The 18,957-nt window shown below is 37.8% G+C and overlaps 3 protein-coding genes, 2 long non-coding RNA genes and 1 pseudogene across 14 annotated transcripts; 1 reads left to right on the top strand and 5 right to left on the bottom strand.

The window, feature by feature from the left end:
- The first annotated feature begins 1,738 nt into the window (after positions 1-1,738).
- Positions 1,739-3,482, top strand: LOC104732439 (UDP-glycosyltransferase 71B5 pseudogene; annotated as a pseudogene).
- Positions 3,483-8,939: 5,457 nt separating this feature from the next.
- LOC104733742 (protein FAR1-RELATED SEQUENCE 4-like) lies at positions 8,940-10,490 on the bottom strand. Its single transcript, XM_087477073.1, has one exon. The coding sequence runs from the start codon at positions 10,488-10,490 to the stop codon at positions 8,940-8,942; it is 1,551 nt and encodes a 516-aa protein (XP_087333199.1).
- Positions 10,362-11,241, bottom strand: LOC147930876 (uncharacterized). Its single transcript, XM_087479927.1, has one exon. It carries the CDS (start codon positions 11,208-11,210, stop codon positions 10,551-10,553), a length of 660 nt encoding a protein of 219 aa, XP_087336053.1. The 5' UTR covers positions 11,211-11,241; the 3' UTR covers positions 10,362-10,550.
- Positions 11,242-11,914: 673 nt separating this feature from the next.
- Positions 11,915-13,402, bottom strand: LOC104732440 (uncharacterized). Of its 4 annotated transcripts, none has more exons than XR_015573628.1 (4): positions 13,238-13,402; positions 13,072-13,154; positions 12,872-12,987; positions 11,915-12,200 (listed from the first exon to the last, which is right to left on the bottom strand). It is a non-coding gene; the product is annotated as an uncharacterized LOC104732440 (long non-coding RNA). The 4 variants fall into 4 exon arrangements; XR_015573629.1 differs by having other exon boundaries at positions 13,257-13,393; XR_758841.3 differs by having other exon boundaries at positions 12,872-12,975; positions 13,238-13,389.
- Positions 13,403-14,517: 1,115 nt separating this feature from the next.
- On the bottom strand, positions 14,518-16,206 carry LOC104732441 (uncharacterized). Of its 7 annotated transcripts, none has more exons than XM_010451990.3 (4): positions 16,094-16,206; positions 15,772-15,809; positions 15,007-15,504; positions 14,518-14,902 (listed from the first exon to the last, which is right to left on the bottom strand). In XM_010451990.3, the coding sequence occupies exons 3-4, from the start codon at positions 15,478-15,480 to the stop codon at positions 14,582-14,584; spliced, it is 795 nt and encodes a 264-aa protein (XP_010450292.1). In that variant the 5' UTR covers positions 15,481-15,504; positions 15,772-15,809; positions 16,094-16,206; the 3' UTR covers positions 14,518-14,581. The 7 variants fall into 7 exon arrangements, with proteins under 7 accessions (XP_010450292.1, XP_010450287.1, XP_019089354.1 ...); XM_010451985.3 differs by having other exon boundaries at positions 16,052-16,188; XM_019233809.2 differs by having other exon boundaries at positions 16,035-16,186.
- A 764-nt stretch (positions 16,207-16,970) lies between these two features.
- Positions 16,971-18,933, bottom strand: LOC104732442 (uncharacterized). Its single transcript, XR_758842.3, has 3 exons — positions 18,688-18,933; positions 18,258-18,478; positions 16,971-17,305 (listed from the first exon to the last, which is right to left on the bottom strand). It is a non-coding gene; the product is annotated as an uncharacterized LOC104732442 (long non-coding RNA).
- Positions 18,934-18,957: the final 24 nt, after the last annotated feature.

Raw genomic sequence — 18,957 nt, 5'->3', positions numbered from 1 at the left:
GTGGGTTTTTCGAGTTAAACTTCATGTAGATGGATCATTAGACAAATACAAAGCTAGACTAGTAGCTCAAGGTTTCAAGCAAGAAGAAGGCATTGACTATCTTGAAACTTATAGTCCGGTTGTTCGCACTCCTACAGTTTGAGCAGTTTTACACATTTCTACTCTCCTCAACTGGGAACTCAAACAAATGGATGTTCAAAACGCTTTTCTCCATGGAGATCTTACTGAAACTGTCTATATGAAACAACCTGCAGGCTTTATAGATGAAGAACATCCTGATTATGTCTGCCTATTGCATAAGTCTCTCTATGGACTTAAACAAGCTCCAAGGGCCTGGTTTGATAAGTTCAGCAATTTTTTGATTCAATTTGGTTTCTTTTGTAGCATACCAGATCCTTCACTCTTCATTTATGCTAAAGGCGGTGATGTTATCTTCCTGCTTCTGTACGTCAATGACATGGTAATCACTGGAAACTCATCAAGCCTCCTAAATCAGCTTCTGGAGGAGCTTAATCAACGTTTATGAATGAAAGACATGGGTCGCCTACACTATTTCCTGGGTATTCAGGCTCTGAGGATCTCCTTACTGCTGCAGCTATGTCTAATTGCTCTGCAGTTGCCACACCGCTACCACAACAGCTCAACAAAGCTTCAAACCAAGCCAAGCTCTTCGAGAATCCTAAATACTTTCGAAGTCTAGCTGGCAAGTTACAATATTTAACACTCACTCGACCAGACATCCAATTTTTTGTCAACTATGTGTGTCAGAAAATGCATGCTCCTACAGTGTCTGACTTTCAGCTTCTGAAACGTATATTGCGCTATATCAAAGGCACTACTATGATGGGGATTTCCTTTAGCAATGTTACCAATTGCAAACTAAGGGCTTATAGTGACAGCGACTATAGCGGCTGTAACACTACTGGTCGCTCTACTGGTGGTTTCTGTACATTTCTCGGTGATAACATCATCTCCTGGTCCTCTCGCAAGCAACCTACAGTCTGAAAAAGTTCTACGGAAGCAGAGTATCGAGCCATGTCTGAAGCTACTTCCGAAATCACCTGGCTCGTGAATCTTCTTTGTAGTCTTGGTGTTCCTCAGTTCGAAACACCTGAGTTGTTCTGCGACAATCTCTCTGCTGTCTACCTCACCGCAAATCCAAGCTTGCATGCTCGCACTAAGCATTTTGCTACTCACTACCATTAAGTTCGTGAGCAGGTTGCTTTTGGGAACCTCATTGTCAATCACATCAGCGCTGATTACCAAATCGCCGATGTCTTCACTAAATCACTTCCACGAGGACCCTTTGAAGCTCTGCGTCTCAAACTTGGTGTCGTTGTTCCCCCCACACCAACTTTGCAGGGGAGTATAAACAACACAGCTTTAAACGACATCGTTTGTGATAAAGGCCCAACAAAACTCAGGTCCATTTCAAGCCCATCAGCTTCTGAACCCAACTCCAACGTTTACCTGCAAGAGAAGACAAAGAAAGAACAGTTAAAATTAGAGGTTTGGTAAATGTTGCAGGCGACAAGAACAGAGAATCAACAGAAGCTGCAGGGAATTCGACAGTGACATTACAAAATAGGTTTGAGCTTCTGGGATCATGTGATAGTGAAGACAACTCACACTAGCTGGACAAGTGTAGAAGGATCTAGACTTTATGATTTTAATATTGTATTCTTATATAAACATAAAGTCTTTGTAAGAGAAACTTAAGCTTGAAGAAATAAGAAAACAAAGTTATTTCTATTTCTCTTTCTTCTTTTACAAATTACGTAGCCCTACAAAGGAACTTATTACTACACCTCAGGCTTCGGCTTTAACTAATCCCAACCCCAACTAAACAGATAAATGAAGATTGAGCTTGTGTTCATACCATTACCAGGAATCGGTCATCGCAAGCCAACCATCGAGTTAGCGAAGCTACTTGTCCGCAGCGATGACCGCCTTACGATCACCGTGATCATCATCCCTTTCATAAACAACGTCGCCAATGATTCCACCTATATAGCATCTCTCTCCACGACATCTCAAGGTCGCCTCCATTACGAAACCATCTCCGCCATCAAAGACCAACCAATAACAGCAGATCCGAAGCAGCCGACTCAAGTCTACATAGAGGAACAAAATTCAAAGGTAAGAGATATAGTCTTGAGAATCGTGGATGATCCAACACAACGACTCGCCGGTTTAGTAGTAGATATGTTATGTTCCTCAATGATTGATATAGCTGACGAATTCCAAGTTCCGTGTTATATGTTTTACGCATCAAGCGCTACGTTTTTAGGAATCACACTTCACGTTCAGTTGATGCACGACAAGAAAAAGTATGACGTCAGCGAGTTGGAAGAGTTGGTCGTCACTGAGTTGGAGTTTTCGTGTTTGACTCGTCCTTATCTTGTGAAGTTACTGCCTTATCTCTTCACTTCAAAACAGTGGCTACCTTTGTTTCTAGCTCAAGCCAGATGTTTCCGAAAGATGAAGGGTGTTTTGGTAAATACAGTTGATGAGCTCGAACCACACGCTTTGAAAATGTTCAACAATAATGGTGGTGATCATCTTCCTCAAGTTTATCCAAAAGGACTAGTGTTGCATCTAGAAAACATTGAGAAGCAACCGGAGATTTTGCGGTGGCTCGATGAACAACCGTCTAAATCGGTTGTGTTCCTCTGCTTTGGGAGCATGGGAGGTTTCAATGAGAAACAAACTAAAGAGATCGCCGTCGCGCTAGAAGGAAGCGGTCATCGGTTTCTTTGGTCTCTCCGTCGTGCATCCCCGAATATAATGACCGAACGTCCTGGAGATTTTACGAATCTTGAGGAGGTTCTCCCGGCGGGATTCTTAGATCGGGCATCGGATAGAGGGAAGGTAATCGGATGGGCACCACAAGCGGCGGTGCTAGCAAAACCGGCAATAGGAGGATTTGTCACTCATTGCGGGTGGAACTCGATGTTGGAGAGCTTGTGGTTTGGTGTTCCGATGGTGGTGTGGTGTGGCCGCTTTACTCCGAGCAGAAGGTAAACGCGTTTGAGATGGTTGAGGAGCTAGGATTAGCGGTGGAGATACGAACAAATTTTAGAGGAGAATTGATGACCGGAGAGATGGAGACCGTTACGGCGGAGGAGATAGAGAAAGCGATCAGGCGTGTGATGGAGGAGAATAATGACTTTAGAGATAGAGTGAAAGAGATGGCAGAGAAGTGTCACGTGGCGTTAATGGAAGGTGGATCTTCGCAGGTGGCTTTGCAAACGTTTATACAAGATGTGACATATAATATAATGTAGCTTATTTGAATTTGCATGTTGACTAAGGAGGGGGTATTGGATGAGAGACTTTAATAGAATAGAATTTAATTGAATTGATGACATAAGTTATAGATTTTCAAGTATTGTAAAAGAATTCCAAATCTTTCTTTTGGATTCCAACAATTATATTTTGTAATATATTATTAGAATTGAATAGATATTAATTCTCATCAATCGCCATATTATCTTCTTCCCCAATGTCTACCCAAAAAAACTCTTATCTTTCTCTTTCACCAATCCCCATTACTCTACCCAGAATAGCATCGATCCACTTCAATTACAATAGCCTTAGAACTCTCAAGTTGCCCATTAAGCATAATAGATACAAAATTGACCAAAAATCAAAACTTAAACCTCTGCAAAAATTGACCATGGTAGGTATAGTGTTAAATTAGGGTTTGATATGGGCTTCCAACTCAAAACCAATTGGCAATTAGTAGATTGACCCTAACCCTTTATATATTAATGATAGTCTTTTCAAACTTCAGATGTGGGACTTGGATTGTATCCCAACAATCTCCCCTTCAAACCAAGGACCACATGTGGGATATTAACATGCCTCCTCGAGATGATAACTCCATTTCGAACCGATCCCACTTGGACCGATAATAAACCCCTTTTTGGGCCCCCATTACTCGGGTTAACAAGAGGCATGTCCGTATCCACTTTTCTAGGTCCACCAGGATTTTTAACCTTGGGCTCTGATACCATGTTAAATTAGGGTTTGATATGGGCTTCCAACTCAAAACCAATTGGCAATTAGTAGATTGACCCTAACCCTTTATATATTAATGATAGTCTTTTCAAACTTCAGATGTGGGACTTGGATTGTATCCCAACAATTGTTAAATTAGGGTTTGATATGGGCTTCCAACTCAAAACCAATTGGCAATAAGTGGATTGGCCCTAACCCTTTATATATTCCTTAAATCCTTAACATCTTTCCGATGTAGGATATTTTACACTTCATGAACTAATTAACCCTATTGAACCAAAACTAGCATTGACCTAAACATCGTCCGTCAACAATGTTGACTCAACATGTTGGTGTGTGCTGGCTTAAATGGCGTAATACTAAACCTATAAGAGCAAACCCATTGGTCATGAGTTTTCGTCTCAGAACTCCCTAAAACATTTATGACAATCTCAAAAGTCCCTCTCTTTTTTGGCATTTGTTTTTGATTTTTTTTTAAATCGAGAATGTGTTGTTTTACACTCTTGTCCATAGAAAACTTAGATATTTACAAAAAATACCTGGATAGTATCCACCCAAAAAACTGAATCGGATCTAAGACCCAAAAAAAAACTGAATCGGTTTTTTTTTTTTTTTAAAACTGTAAATTAAAACTGCTCTCTCTCTCGTCACTCTTCTCTTTCTTCGGGAAATTCGAATCGATTTGGGTAAAACTGTAGAACTAGGGTTTTCTCGTTTTCATTCAATCAACCAAAAATAGAGTAAGAAGATGGTGAAAACAAGGGGGGGTCGTGTGAGGAGGAGTGAGCGTTTGAAAGAGAAGAAGATCTCAGAAGGAGATGGTGGTTCGAAAGCAAAATCCGATTCGCCGGAAGTAGGTGTGTCGGGTTTGAGTCCGGCGACAGTAGGAGGAGAGAGAGCTTTGACTACGATGCGGAAGAAAGTGAAAGTCGAGTTTTGGAGGAACCCAATCCGGTGGTCGGAAGAGAAAATGCGAACGAAGTAGAGAAAACAAAATCCGCTACTCCGGAATCAAGTAATGGAGAAGAAGATGATGAAGAAGGAGGAGATAACGAGAGATCTACTTCTATGGAATCAAGTGATGGAGAAGAAGAAGGAAACGATGAAGGGGAAGAAGGAAACGATGAAGGGGAAGAAGAAAAAGATGAAGTGGAAGAAGAAAACGATGAAGGTGAAGAAGGGGTAGAAAAAGACGATGAAGGGGAAGAAGAAAACGATGAAGGAGAAGAAGGTGAAGAAGGGAAGAAAAAGACGATGAAGGGGAAGAAGAAAACGATGAAGGAGAAGAATCGGAAGAAAAAGACGATGAAGGAGAAGAAGAAGAAGAAGAAGAAGAAGAAGAAGATAAGGAGGGAAGTTCAAACTCGGCAGGTAACTCGAGAAGGAGTACAAGCGAAAGTGAGATGGAGCACGAGGAGGACAACGATGCAAGTGTAAGTACAACAAGTCTGTGTCATTCGTTTGAAATATGAAAACTCATTGGAATTTGAAATCGATCAAGTAGAACTGGTAGAACTGGTGCAACTATTGGGTGTAGAACTAGTAGAACTGGTGCAACTATTGGGTGTAGAACTAGTAGAACTGGTACAACTAGGTGATGTAGAACTAGTAGAACTGGTACAACTAGTTGTTGTATAACTGGTATAACTCATGTAAAACTGATATTGTTGCAGGAATCGGAGGAGGAAACAGAAGCGATGCAACCTTTAGGAATGCACTTCAATTCTAGTCAGTACAACAAGAAAATCAAGCTATCGACAAGGTGTCATAAATTAGAGCACTCACTGACTAGTTCTGAGAGGGATTGGTTTGAGAAACATCCACAATTCAAGCACATTTTCCACATGCCAAGGGAACCAAACCACAAGCTTATGGGAATGTGGTTGCTCTTACTTCGAACGGCTAAAATCGAAAATAAGAAGGAAGCATGGTTTGATGTGAATGGTGTTCCAATCCGGTATGGTCTGAGAGAACATGCTTTGATGTCTGGATTAGATTGTCGGTGCTATCCACTTGATTATAAGGAAGCCGGCGGTATCGAGTTTCGAAGGAAGTATTTTTTACGAAAAAAAAAGATTACACTTCAAGATGTGAGGGAAAAGCTAATGGTAATGCAACCCGATGGTACTCGTGATAGGCTGAAGATGGCGGTTCTCTACTTTTTAGGAAGCATCATTGTAGGCTATACAAAAGACTCGGGGAGAGATGCCATGGGTATCGATGATTTTGTTGTAAGAGTAGTGAATGATCTAGGTTTTTGTGTGTCTTTTCCTTGGGGGAGATTATCATTCGAGAACATGCTTGAAGAGATTTCCCATACAATGTCGCATTTTAATGGGGTCGTGCATAAAGAGAATGTGATATGGCATGTTCCAGGTTTCTGTATTCCATTGGAGGTTAGTTAGTTTAAAATTTGAAGTTTTCTCATTTTTGATATTTTTTATAAGTGAAGCTGATTTTAGTTTTTTTTTGTGTTGTATAGTTTTTACTATTTGAGGCAGTTCCAATTTTGGCGAACACTTATGTTGACCAAGTTCCTAAGCGGATGCAAGTTGTCCTAGGATGTGCAGGAGGAAATTTAAGAATACCGGTCAGAAAGGTTTTCCTCTAAAGAAATATAGGAAATACACTTGGTACAACAACGGTTAGTTATCCTAGCAATTGCCATTATTAATCATTTGAATAAATTGGTTTGTAATGTATCTAAAGTAGGTCGTTTACACAGGCAATTGCTAGTGTGATCCCTCATATGGATGAAGAAATTCCTCTTCTCGATTTAATCATGGAAGAAGCTGAGGAAGACGATACCCATGATGTCGTAGTTGACAGTTGGATGTGGCGCATTCGTAGAGGACTACCTGTACTTTTGGAGGAGATGTACACAGCCGATGTGGCTTCTCGTTTGGAGCAAAACGATGCGAATGAGGAAATAGACGGCAATGAACAACCGAGAGAAGATACTATTGAGTTGGTGGATCTTCTAAGGACCATGAAGCAGGATATGAACCCAGTTCGATAACATTTCGGCGAAGATTGATGGGCTTGAAAAAAGGATCGAACCGTTGGAAGTATATGTGAAAGAGCAAGACAAACCAAAGGTAATTGTAATACTGTAGTAATACTTGATAATACTAGAAGGTGTTAACAAAATTTGGTTTCATGTCAGACGCATGTAGATGATGAGCAACCGAGTACTTCGCAAGAAGGAGGGAGAGGGACGAAGAGAAAAAGGTCTAAGAAGTAGTAAAACTATGTTATTTTCTTTGATTTGTCATCGTAGTACTAGTAAAACTATGTAAAACTTTGTTATTTTGTTGGATTTGCGATTGTACTGGTATTACTAGTTAAACAATGTAAAACTACGTTATTTTCTTGGATTTTCCGTTCGTATTTATGGTAAAACTACGTAAAACTAAACAAAAACTAGAGAATTCATATAAGAAAAATATAGAACATGATTCAATTCAAGGAGGCATAATCCTAGAAGTCACATAGAACATCAAGATTAAACAAGAGAAGTCACATGAAAGATAAGAAACTGATTCAACAAGAGAATTCAAAGAAAAGATAAGAAACAGAATCTGATTCAACAAGTTTTAAACCAACGTAGAATGAGATCGACTCAGATAATATCAATCGAAACACAACCTATCCAGGAGATCGACTCGAGTGGTAAGCAACGCCAACTCCTCCTTTAGTTTGGCAATCTCGTCACTCTTCTCCTTAAGCTCCATCTGCAAATTATAGATCTTAGTATGATGGGGTTCAAATTTCTTCAATCTCTCCCAATGGTTATCAACATCTTTCCTTAAGGTTTGGGTTTCTTCTTCAATTGCATCAGCCCAATTTTTCCCCCTGTGAAATCCATCATCATGCAAAATATATCAACGAACAGACATCATACTCAGGTATCTCAATTGTATTTGATTAAATTTAATTTACCTTATACTTAACGCAAGTAAACCATCTCTTTTTCTCTGTTTCTGTTGGAGATATCTCATTGACGATTCGTTTGCCACATGGGCAAATTCGAGGCATGCCAAAATCACCATCGGCTATGGCTTCTCGCCATGCTTCTAACTTCCTCGCCCTCTTCTGATCAACATAGTATGGGTCGGCCTCAAATTGTTCCATAGTTTAAGAAGGAGAGAAATAGATCTAGGATCTTCGACTTTGGAGATGAGAGAAGAGAAGACTCGGTGTACTTTAGGTTTCGAAGAAGAAAATGAATGAATGGCTGAGAATGAGCTGGAGTGAAGATAGATAAAAAAATAAAATTTCATGCTGTCGTCAAAAAAGAAAGAAAAAACGAAATTCTGGCCACGTGTAAAAGATGTGTGCATTCACACTGCGTGTTCACACTGCATGTTCACACACAGTTCTACCGAGTAATGCGGTTGCACTAAACTTGCAAATAGTTGTACTTTAGAGGTTTCTCAGTTTAATTAGTTTTACTAAACCTTAGCATTACTTTTTTTAGTTTTACAGTTGATTAAACTTAACTAACATACAATTACAAGCTTTTTACAACTTCATAAGTTAAAACTTATAATTCTATAACTTTTTCATGCTTACTTGGTAATTATTTACAAAGTGACATTAAAAGTGTAAGGAAACACTTGTTGAGATTCTTCAATAAATAAACTTAAAATTGGTATATTTTCGAAAATTATTCATTTATAGTAGAAACCTATGTAGAACATTTATACTATACAATATGTATTATACAGTATGTATTGATTTTAGGTAGTACCAATTTTATTATTTTTACCAGTTTTATCTTAGTTCTGCCAGTTCTACTCTCTCATATACACATATTTTGAAAGAAGAAAATATTAATAGACTTCAAATTAAGTTTCAAACCAAGTTTTACATTAAGTTTCAAACCAAACACAATTGATACATGAAGAGGTGAATCAAACATGAACATTATCTCCAAATAACAACCATTGGAGTCCTTGTCTCCGGCGCCTTTTATTCTGCGTCCTAGGTCGAGTTTTTGGTCGTTTTTCCCTAGCAGATGCATACCTTTTTGTTTTCTTTCTTCCCCCTCTTATTTTCCGATTCGGAGGTATGATCTCCTTATCTTGGACGTCATCTAGGATATCCCATCGAGACTTATCAGGTACTAAATAAATTGTCCTGCAATATGCAATTGCCCACAGCTCCGTCCAATAATACTTAGAACACAACTCATGTAACTCGAAATCCTTACCTCCATATTTTTGGAATGTAATGAAAGACGCCAATGCATGCACACAAGGATACTTTTGTATATCGAGAAACCTGCAACTGCAACTTCTCAATCGCAACTTCACCAAATAAGGCTTTCCGTCACTGTCAATGACATTGTATTCAAGCTCGAAACCATTTAGCTCTATCACCTTTAGTTTCTCAGCAGTTGCCCATAAATCATGTAAGTAGTTCTCCACTAAAGGCACCAATTTATTTGCGACTGATCCAGACACAGCATCTTTCCGATGTTCATTTAACCATTCAGAGAATTTTTTAAGTATTGCATCAAGCATGGGTATCAAGGAGTACCTCCTTGCATCTTTGAATACACTGTTCAACGATTCAACACAGTTGCTTGTGTCTAGGTTGTATCTATCTCCTGGAAAAACACATCGTGCCCATCTTTCTTTCTGGGTAGATTCTTCAAGATACTTGGCAGCAGAAGGATATCTTGTCGTAAAAGATGCGTAAGCAATGTTGAACTCAGCCATTGTGTAAAACCTACTACACTCCATGAATCTCCATGCAACAACGTCTTTGTTCACGTTACGAGCATAACCTTTCACATTTTGGGATAAATGCCATATACAAAAACCATGATGAGACAGAGGATACACATTAGCTATAGCTTTTATGAGACTTGTATTTCTGTCAGTCATAAATACTATTTCAGAAGAATCCCCAACAACGGTTTTCAACATCTCCAAAAACCAATTCCAACTTGCATCATTCTCACCATCAAGAACACCAAACGCCAAGGGATAATGGTGACGGTTAGGATCTTTAGCCGATGCAAAAACAAGAACACCCTTATATCCGTTCTTTAGAAAAGTTGCATCCATAGTTATAACTTTCCTCATGACTTTAAATCCTTCAATTCTAGCTCCCAAAGCTATGAACAAGTACATGAATTTATTATTCTCATTGCAATGCACATATGATCTTGTACCATGATTAACCTTCTCTAACATGTGCAGATAACATCGCAGCATCTTGTAGCTTTCTTCTGGGCTACCTTTCAAATCAGTAATAGCTTGATTTTTCCCTCTCAACGCCGTGGAATATGATATATCAACACCTAATTTTGTCTTGACAAGATCCATGATAATTTTTGGAGGTGGAGTTTCCATTTGCCCTGGATAATCACCATATAAAAGAGAAGCAACTAATTGTGGAGTGCCTTGCCTCTTACTATTGCTTGAACTTTGACTAGCCCGAGAGCATGTATGCATCTTGTTGTGCCTTCTAATCGAGAAAATATCTGTACCTCGAATCCTACCACCTCGTAAACCCTAGTTACATCCTTCTTTAGGACATTTGACCACATAACGCACCTTGTCCGACTTTACTATTTCAAAACTAAAACAGTTAGCGAATGAAGCTCTATCCACCACATCTTGCAATGCCTTCTTGTTTGGAAATTCTTGAAGTTTAGTCAGATCCAAACCGTCATCCCATGGTTCAATATACTTACACGGTTCTACAACAGGTCGTGGCTCAGTATATTCATCACCTTCATCACGTGATTCAGCTTCACCCTCTTTATTAGAATCACCCTCTACAGCCTTTTCTTTGCCTACGTAGACAACAATGGCGTTAGGTCCGATTTCACCATCCTTCGCATGTTGGTTTTCATAGTTCATACCAACAGAACTTTGGTCCACTATGGGCACTGTGGGCACTATGGGCACTATGGGAACTTGCTCAGGCTGAGGCTCAGAAGGGATGACATTCACAAACAACATACATCTTCGCTTCTCATAATTAACGGAGTCAAGATAAACATTAACATCCTCATCATCATTAAGCTCACAATGCTCCAATGTTTCTACCAGTAGTGGCTTGTAGCTCAGCTGCAACTGAACGTTACTTTCAACAAACCCAAGCTTCCTCTGTATCCTTGCTTTTAACATCAACAATGTTATATTCCTCTTGAACATTATACTATACATGCGTCCTTCATATTTAAAATGTAGGCTGACGTTCTCGTATATTGTATCCTGTCAAACCAACCAATATAAAAAAATCATAATTAGTACTACTACCAGTTTTACTAGTTTTACTAAATATACCAGTATTACCAGTTTCACCACCTTCTCTCTCCTATCAAAATTGAATCGAATGGTAGACGAGTTCTAATCGAGTTAATTCACTGAATCGAAAGCCAAATCCCTTTCTTATCTAATAGATAGCTCAATCGACCAATAAACCTTTGTAAAACACCCAATGTGCTAAGCTTTCTTCGATCTAAATCCAATTGAATTTCTAAATTTACAATTCAAAAACAATTTCAACCAAAAGCTACTCAAATGAGAAGTAATGCACCTGCATTTTGAAGAACAACTTGATTCAACTCGAGTTGGTGAAGAACGACAGCAGTAGGAGCTCCGACGATGGAAGAATCGCCGGCGGCTGGATTGAGACGTGAGTAACCAGGTGGGTTTCGAGTGGGTTTATCGGGTCGAAAACGAGAGCTGGGTATGTTTTTTTATTTAAAAATTTTAATCTAAATCAATGAAATTAGAAGGCTAAAATCGTCTCACCATCTCTTATTAAAAAAAGTGAGGGTATGAAGAATAGAGAGGAAGATAAGAGATTTGTCAAATTTTTTTAGGGAGTTTTGAGACGTTTACTCCATTGGTCATCCTGAAATGAGTATCTCTAACTTTTAATAATATTAATCTCTTCACATCCTTGTTTTTAAGTTTTGTCCTCCCATTAGTCATTTTAGGGTGTCTTCAAACTTAAGCAAGATAGTTTTTTTTTTTTTTTGAGTTTGTTCAAGAATCAAAACAGCAGAAACAAAAGCTAAGATCACAAGACATGGTGAAGGATGAGAATGATCTTGGTCATTGGGTCATATTATACCATGTCAGAAGATTCTTGATGTGCCGCTACTTCTCCATCTTCAATGCATCTTTACTCTTGTATACACCTGATTACTGTTAAAAACGAACATGTAATTTGATCAGTTTCAGGATTAGACCAAGCTTCAATGTTACTATAGTGACTACACCGTTGCTATAACTTTCTATAGTCTTAATGGGTGAGACTCAAAGTGACATTCCCTGAACTAAAATCATCACAGATAAGAGTTTTTGTTGTATATGTCAAACACTCATTGGTGTTCATGAAAGTTCCAAGTAAATGTGTCATTCTATTCCACAAACAAAAGGATAAGCCTATGAATTTATGCAAACATAGCCATAACCTATCTAAACCTAAGTCAATCATCAACCCAACAAGTGATTCAATTCCAAAGAACCAAAAAGTAGAAGCAGAGGAAAAAGAGTCAGTAGCTCTCTCTTCCTACATCAACAGATAAAGCAGCACTACTCCCACAAAGCATCCGATCAAAAGCTCAATGAGACTTCTGGCTTTGCCTCCATCCGAGACTAAATGCAAGTTTTGAACCAAGCAATCTTCCTAGAGCCAAGCAAAGTATAACAATCTTCCTAGAGCCAAGCAAAGTATAACAATTCCTCAAAACTAAATGCAAGTTTTGAACAATGACAAAGCATAAAATACCCAAGGCAACAAAATTAAAACCCAGAAACCATAATCTAAACTAGACAAAAAGCTGAAGTAAATACAAGTCTGAGGAATAACAAACCTTCGACTAAGATACCCATGAGAAGAGTCCCAGTGCTTCGATACTTGAGATTCCTAGCCTCCAATTCTCCCATTGCAAGTGATTTTATAGCTCTCGCTGACCATCTAAAAACAAAACTGATAAACCTCTCAACAAACAATTCAAATCTAGAAGCTATGGAAATTTTCAAAATTTGATACATAATTTTGAGTGAGACTCACCAAAAGCTTTTGGTGCTATAGTCGTCGCCACCACCATTGGAGCTCATTGTTTCTGCTTTACAATCCCAAGTTTCAGTTTTTTCCTTCAAAAATCAAAATAATAATACCCAGAATTAGCTACTCAAAATTTTTCAAAAATTATTTTGATTGTGAAACTGATGAGAACTTCGATTGGGTTGTTCTACTCGATTTTGAAATATCGATTGATACTCTCGTTTGCTTCGTTTGTGTCGAGAGAGAGAAAAGCAAATGAAGAGAAGAGAAAAAAAAAAAACCAAACGAAACCAATAAAATTTTGACACCTTAGGTGTCTCTCAGTATCTAATGCAGAGACCCATATCTCTGGAAATTCATGATTAAAACATTATTTTTCATTCACTTAATTATTAAAAAAATAAAAGACATCTCAAGGGGATGACCAATGGGAGTGCTCTAAGCTATCATTTCTGTCCGAGTATTTTTTTTTTTTTAACATTTGCCTTAATTAAAAAAGAAAAAAAAAATCCTTTGAAGAAATCGTACCTCAAGCCTAATTAACTAACGGTGTTGGCATTATGGCATATATGTGAAAAAAAATCTATTACAATGTCCTAGTGAGTTTCCGTGATTATGAACTCTTCCAGCTTCAAATCTTGACACAAGAGATACAACAATAAAAGGGTGGTTTTTCTTTTTTTTGGAGGATATAGGCCATGGCCATAAGCTTCTCCACCAAGCCAAGAAAGTGTCCAAATTTATTCCTGTTGAACTCTCTCTTTTGATTCCCAGCTTTTTTTTTTCAAATATTCAATCCTTTTATCTTGTACTTCCTCCGTTTCAAAATATAGGATGTTTTAGAGAAGTTTGTTGTTTCATAATACAGGATGTTTTCAAATTTCAATGCAACTTTTAGATTAGTTTAGTAGTTTATATTATGCAGTATTGTTTCTGATTGGTTGAACTTATTAAAAGTAAAGTTTTCTTAATCTGTGTGCTTTGCTTAAAACATCCTATATTTTGAAATGGATGGAGTATATGCTACATTTGAGTTTTGACGATTAGATTATCACTTTTATATTCTTCTAATTTCTATATTATGTTTTGAGTTATGGGAGCTTATTTCGGCAAAATTTAGCATTAGTGACGATAATTCATGGCAGTTTGGGTAATCTTGGTTTTGATTTATGTGCGGATGGTGGTTCTCAAAATCAGTTATGTTGGACTTTGGACGTTGTAATTGGTTCATGTAAATTTATCATCGCTAATTAGTTCCTCTTATCATCGTAGTAAATTTATAACTAGTGAGACTTCAAAAGATGCATTATAAATCATAAATGTAGTCCCAATGCCGGTTAAAAGAGTAACCGTCATGTCTTTCTTTCTATGGGAGCTTAATCTTCTCTTCGGCTTCTAATGAGCATTGTTGTGAAGGTTCATCGTTTGAGATTCACAAACAAACAAGCTAAGTGAAGAAAACAATAGAAACACCTGAATAATAATAATATACAACAGCAGCAAAAGAAAAGCTAACCTAGAAAATATCAAGAACTTGTAAAATGGTAGTGTTACATAACGGACAGTTTCCTCTCTGTACCCAAAGCTCTCTCGAACACAATCTGCAAAACGTATGTCCACACGGTATAAAAGCCGCACCTTTACTCCTTATCATACACACGCAACAACCCAACTCCGCCGTCGCCGTCATCCCCACCGCCTCTCCTCCTCCACAACCATTTCGTCCCTCCCCTTCCGCCTCCACCTCAGCCGCTTCTCTCTCGCCGCAGACATCATACATTTGTCCATCATTATCCTCCAACAACTCCATTAGAGACATCCTCGGCGGCTGCATTTCCTAAGATAACAAAAATTACAAGAAAGCTTAATCTTTTAAGTGTTCTGATACCAAACCACAGTAGAGTTTTGTTAACTATTTCTAACTGATTAACTGATCAATACCTCTCTATCTGCCGCCAACACCGTACCTAACCGGCGCCTTCCTTCTCGCTCCACCGCCTCATCTCCACCATTCCTAACGTCACCACTGCTCCGGTCAGTCTCGGAGTTAGAGAGGAGTTCTCCAAGACGGTTTAATCGATGACTCTCACTATTCAGATTATGGATAGGAGTATCCAATGTCGGGATAGGATTATTAGACGAGATCCAGCCCGTAGAGGTGCGTTTGAGACGGAGCTTATCCCGGAACGATTTCCAAGCGGTTTTATCACGGCGACGCTCTCTTCTCATCACGTCAAGTAAACTACCATTCGAGTGGTTCCTAGCCGGAGACGACGGCGCAGTAAGCGATCGGAAACCACTCGTTTCAGCCATCAGAATATCTTCAAGAGTCACTGAGCTCCGACCATTCTCAACCGTTGACATACGGTCTAATAACGTCACTCTAAGCCTATCTCCACCGTCCATTTGAATCATCTTGTCAAAATAAAACTATGTGACCTGAAGACAAGAACCCGCTAAATCAAGAATTCTCAAGAACGAAAAAACACACACACAAAATTTTCCTGAGAAAATGGAAAAAACAATTTCGTCGGCAAAGAGAGAGAACAGAGAAGGGAAAGAAAAAAAAACCAGAGGACTCGTTTCCCGAGAAAATCTCTCAGGTTTTTTTTGTTTTTACCAACTGAGAAAATAGTGAGTGAGTAAAAAACAGATCCACTTCATTATTATATGTGAAGGACTTAGAAGAATCATCGGATACCTTACCTTCTCTTTGCACTAGAATCCGGGAATCTATAACAGATCTGTAATCAAAATAAATTTTTATATTTTAATCAATCTCAGACGCTTTTACACGAATCTGACAAAAATAAAGAACAAATCATTTCGTTTCTCGTTGTGTGTATATAAACTTGTTAAAAACAAAAAAAAACAAAATATACTATGCTATCACAAAGAGTGATTGAATTAAGAATTATTTTGTGGGTCAAAAAGGAATTAAGAAAAAACAAAAAGTAAAAGAAGATCACTTTATTTTTTTACATACTGATTGAATTCATCTGCTTTGTTTTTGCTCTTTTTTACTCACTTTCTCTTTATGGTGTTTTGTTGTACTGTGTCTCTTTTGAAAGAGTGGGAGACGTTTTTAGAAATGAGCAGAGGAGGAGATAGATAACCTTATGCGATTTTACGTTTGTGTTCATCCATTAAAGCAAGCAGTTGACAATTTTCAAACATAAGGGTATATCCGGTAATTCAACAGCTTTCTTTGTTCTTTATGTATCTGTGGACGAGTGTGTTTCTCTCAGTCGTACTTGGATGGAGTTTGTTTAGGTCCTGTAAATTACTTGAAATTTATTAATTTTGTATTCTGTATATTATAGTTTTCAATTTTGGAATATAAACTTTTAAGAATATGCATGACATATAGTTCGTTCATAGTGAATTAGGTACATGGTGGTTAGAGAAGTTAAAACAGCAAAAATCAGGGTTTAGGTTTGCTGATCAAACCTTAACCGTCTCGTTGGAGAGCTGTTTTAACTTTTAAGCTTATTCACTCACCTATCATCAAATTAAAAAATAATAATAAGAAAGATACTGATCTAGATGTCTTCCAATTTTGAATTGTAGTATCAATGATAAAAAAAAATTTATATTCAAAAGTGTTTGATGACCTAACACATTAATGACCATAACAAATACTGGTCCACAAACTTTTTTGTTTTTGTTATTGTCTCCATATAATGATAATGTGATGTAAGAGAAACGGTCAAGTTTGTTTACGATTTTTTTTTCTTTATCTTCGTTTATATTTATTTTGCCTTTCCAAACAGCTTTGGTTCTATAGAAGAAGAAAAGAAACAAGAAATTGGAACTACAAACACATCACTAAACTAGGATATGCACAAGCAGCACCAAAGGAAATCGAAATCAAGAATTTATTACACCGAGAACTCGAAAACAAAAGAACGAAACATCAACACATTCCATTGGATATAAGACGTATAACAAAAAGTTCCTAGCCTCATAGGCCAACATCATATGCCAAAATCAAAAATCACACTTAAAAGACTTAAAACAACAACTCTTAAAAACCTCCCACCCACGATGTAGAATTAACTTGGATGGTCAACCAATAAATAAAGTATAATTACAATATCGCAGAACCCCCTAGTGCATGATCGTCTTATTTCTTGATTTTACCACCAACACTAATAGTATGGACGCATGGTAATAATTCCCTCCTCCCATTGACTATCCTGCCTTTCTAGCCGCATTTACTTGCAATACTCTCCCGTATCTACACCATGAAAGCAAAAACATAAGAAAACCAACAATCATCCAATCTATCTTCAACATTACTAGTTTCACCTCCCAAATAAAACAAAAATCTAACAGGGCTCATCAAAAGTTTAAGTTATTAACAAATCTAAAGAGCTCCTACAGATTCTATGTCACAACGCTTAGTGGTTTATGCATACAATTTACCAACACAAACATCATGAATAAGTCTAAACACACATCAAACTCCTCTGACGCTCACCATCACGAATCAAATTAATGCTAGCAATATCCACTAGACCTTAGAATTACATATTACAATCCTCAAGAGCTCAATCGAGACTCAGACTCACAAATCTCTGTTTTAACGACCATAACAAGCTCTCTAACACTCAAACTTCTCTAAGGGATTAAAAAAAAATACTCAATATCAAGCCAATTTGTAAAACAATACAAACGTATCTCAAATCTACCTTCACTTGATTCAACTTCTCAAAGCAGCTTAAACTAGTTCTACTTTAGCTCAAGATCGTAAGAAACAACAATAATACAATGTATCTATATACCAACATTACCAATTTCACATCTCCAAAATCAAACAATACGAAACGAAATCTAATTATTTCATCTCAAAGTTTTAGACAGATAAAAACCTAAGCATTGTCAACAAAAATAACCCTCAACACATCAACAACTTTAAAGAGCTCCCATAAATTTCATGTCACAAGGCTTATGTATTCGAATTACCAACACGAACATTGGAACTGAATCTAAATTAACATCAATCTCCTCCGACACTCACACTAACGAGAATATACGGATGCTAGCAATCCATTACAGGTTATACAATCCTCAGTAGCTGGATCGGCTCTCAAACTCACTCATCTTTGTTTTGATAAAGGTAAAAAACTCCAGTACTCAGTGTCTTATATAAACAATGTTGATCCCAATTGTACTTATATCAAACCAACCTTCAATTGATTTAACTTGTCAAAATTCGCTTAAAACCAGTTCCTGTGTGGCTCAAGATCCCACAAACTCATATAACGATCAACTTCACCGCGATCACTAATAATCCTGCAAGTGTTGTATAATCATGTGTGTTTAGTTTAGCCAGAGAGGAGCACTCCACACTACTGCACATAAGTACTGTTGTAGCCGAAACAATTGAGGAGCTGCAATATTCTTCATCCTACCAATCAAAAAAACTTATCAAATTAGTAACTCAAACCCAGAATTAGTCAAATTCAACAACCCTACTACTAGTACTACATTGTACACTTTCCAAATTCAACAATGAACAAATCTTAGTATTGTACCGTCTCCAAATTCCAACAACCCTAGATATCTAAGTAACTTACCTAGAACTCACTAGCAATGGAATTACAAAAATCTTCATACCTGGAATCGATACTCGCTGATAAATCATGAACCATCTAGAGAATCAAACGATGATGCGCGTCCATTTCAACTTCTAATCGGAATCGTGACCTAGACTCTGCATTTACAGGATCCTTGGATCATGACTACGCCTTCGATTGGTTCGGTTGGTTTTTGTCGGCGTGTTTAAGTTGTATGTGTTTGAATTCAATTCATCATTGAAATCGAAGAGGAAGATCTATGATAAGTGATAACAACGCTAAAACTAAAATCAATCTCGCAGAGATGGAG

This window comes from Camelina sativa, chromosome 12, assembly GCF_030686135.1.
Source record: "Camelina sativa cultivar CO46 ecotype springtype chromosome 12, ASM3068613v1".
NCBI lineage: Eukaryota > Viridiplantae > Streptophyta > Magnoliopsida > Brassicales > Brassicaceae > Camelina > Camelina sativa.
Note: the sequence above shows the minus strand (reverse complement) of the source record. Positions and strands in the feature narration are given on the sequence as shown.

Bases quoted from the DNA above. Each gene is read 5' to 3' on its own strand.
- LOC104732441 (XM_010451990.3), bottom strand. From the start codon at position 15,480: ATGATTCAAATGGACGGTGGAGATAGGCTTAGAGTGACGTTATTAGAC. The intron at 14,903-15,006 runs GTATTGATCAGT...TTGTTATCTTAG, and splicing joins TGTTGGCGGCAGATAGAGAG to GAAATGCAGCCGCCGAGGAT.
- LOC104733742 (XM_087477073.1), bottom strand. From the start codon at position 10,490: ATGCATACATGCTCTCGGGCTAGTCAAAGTTCAAGCAATAGTAAGAGG.
- LOC147930876 (XM_087479927.1), bottom strand. From the start codon at position 11,210: ATGTATAGTATAATGTTCAAGAGGAATATAACATTGTTGATGTTAAAA.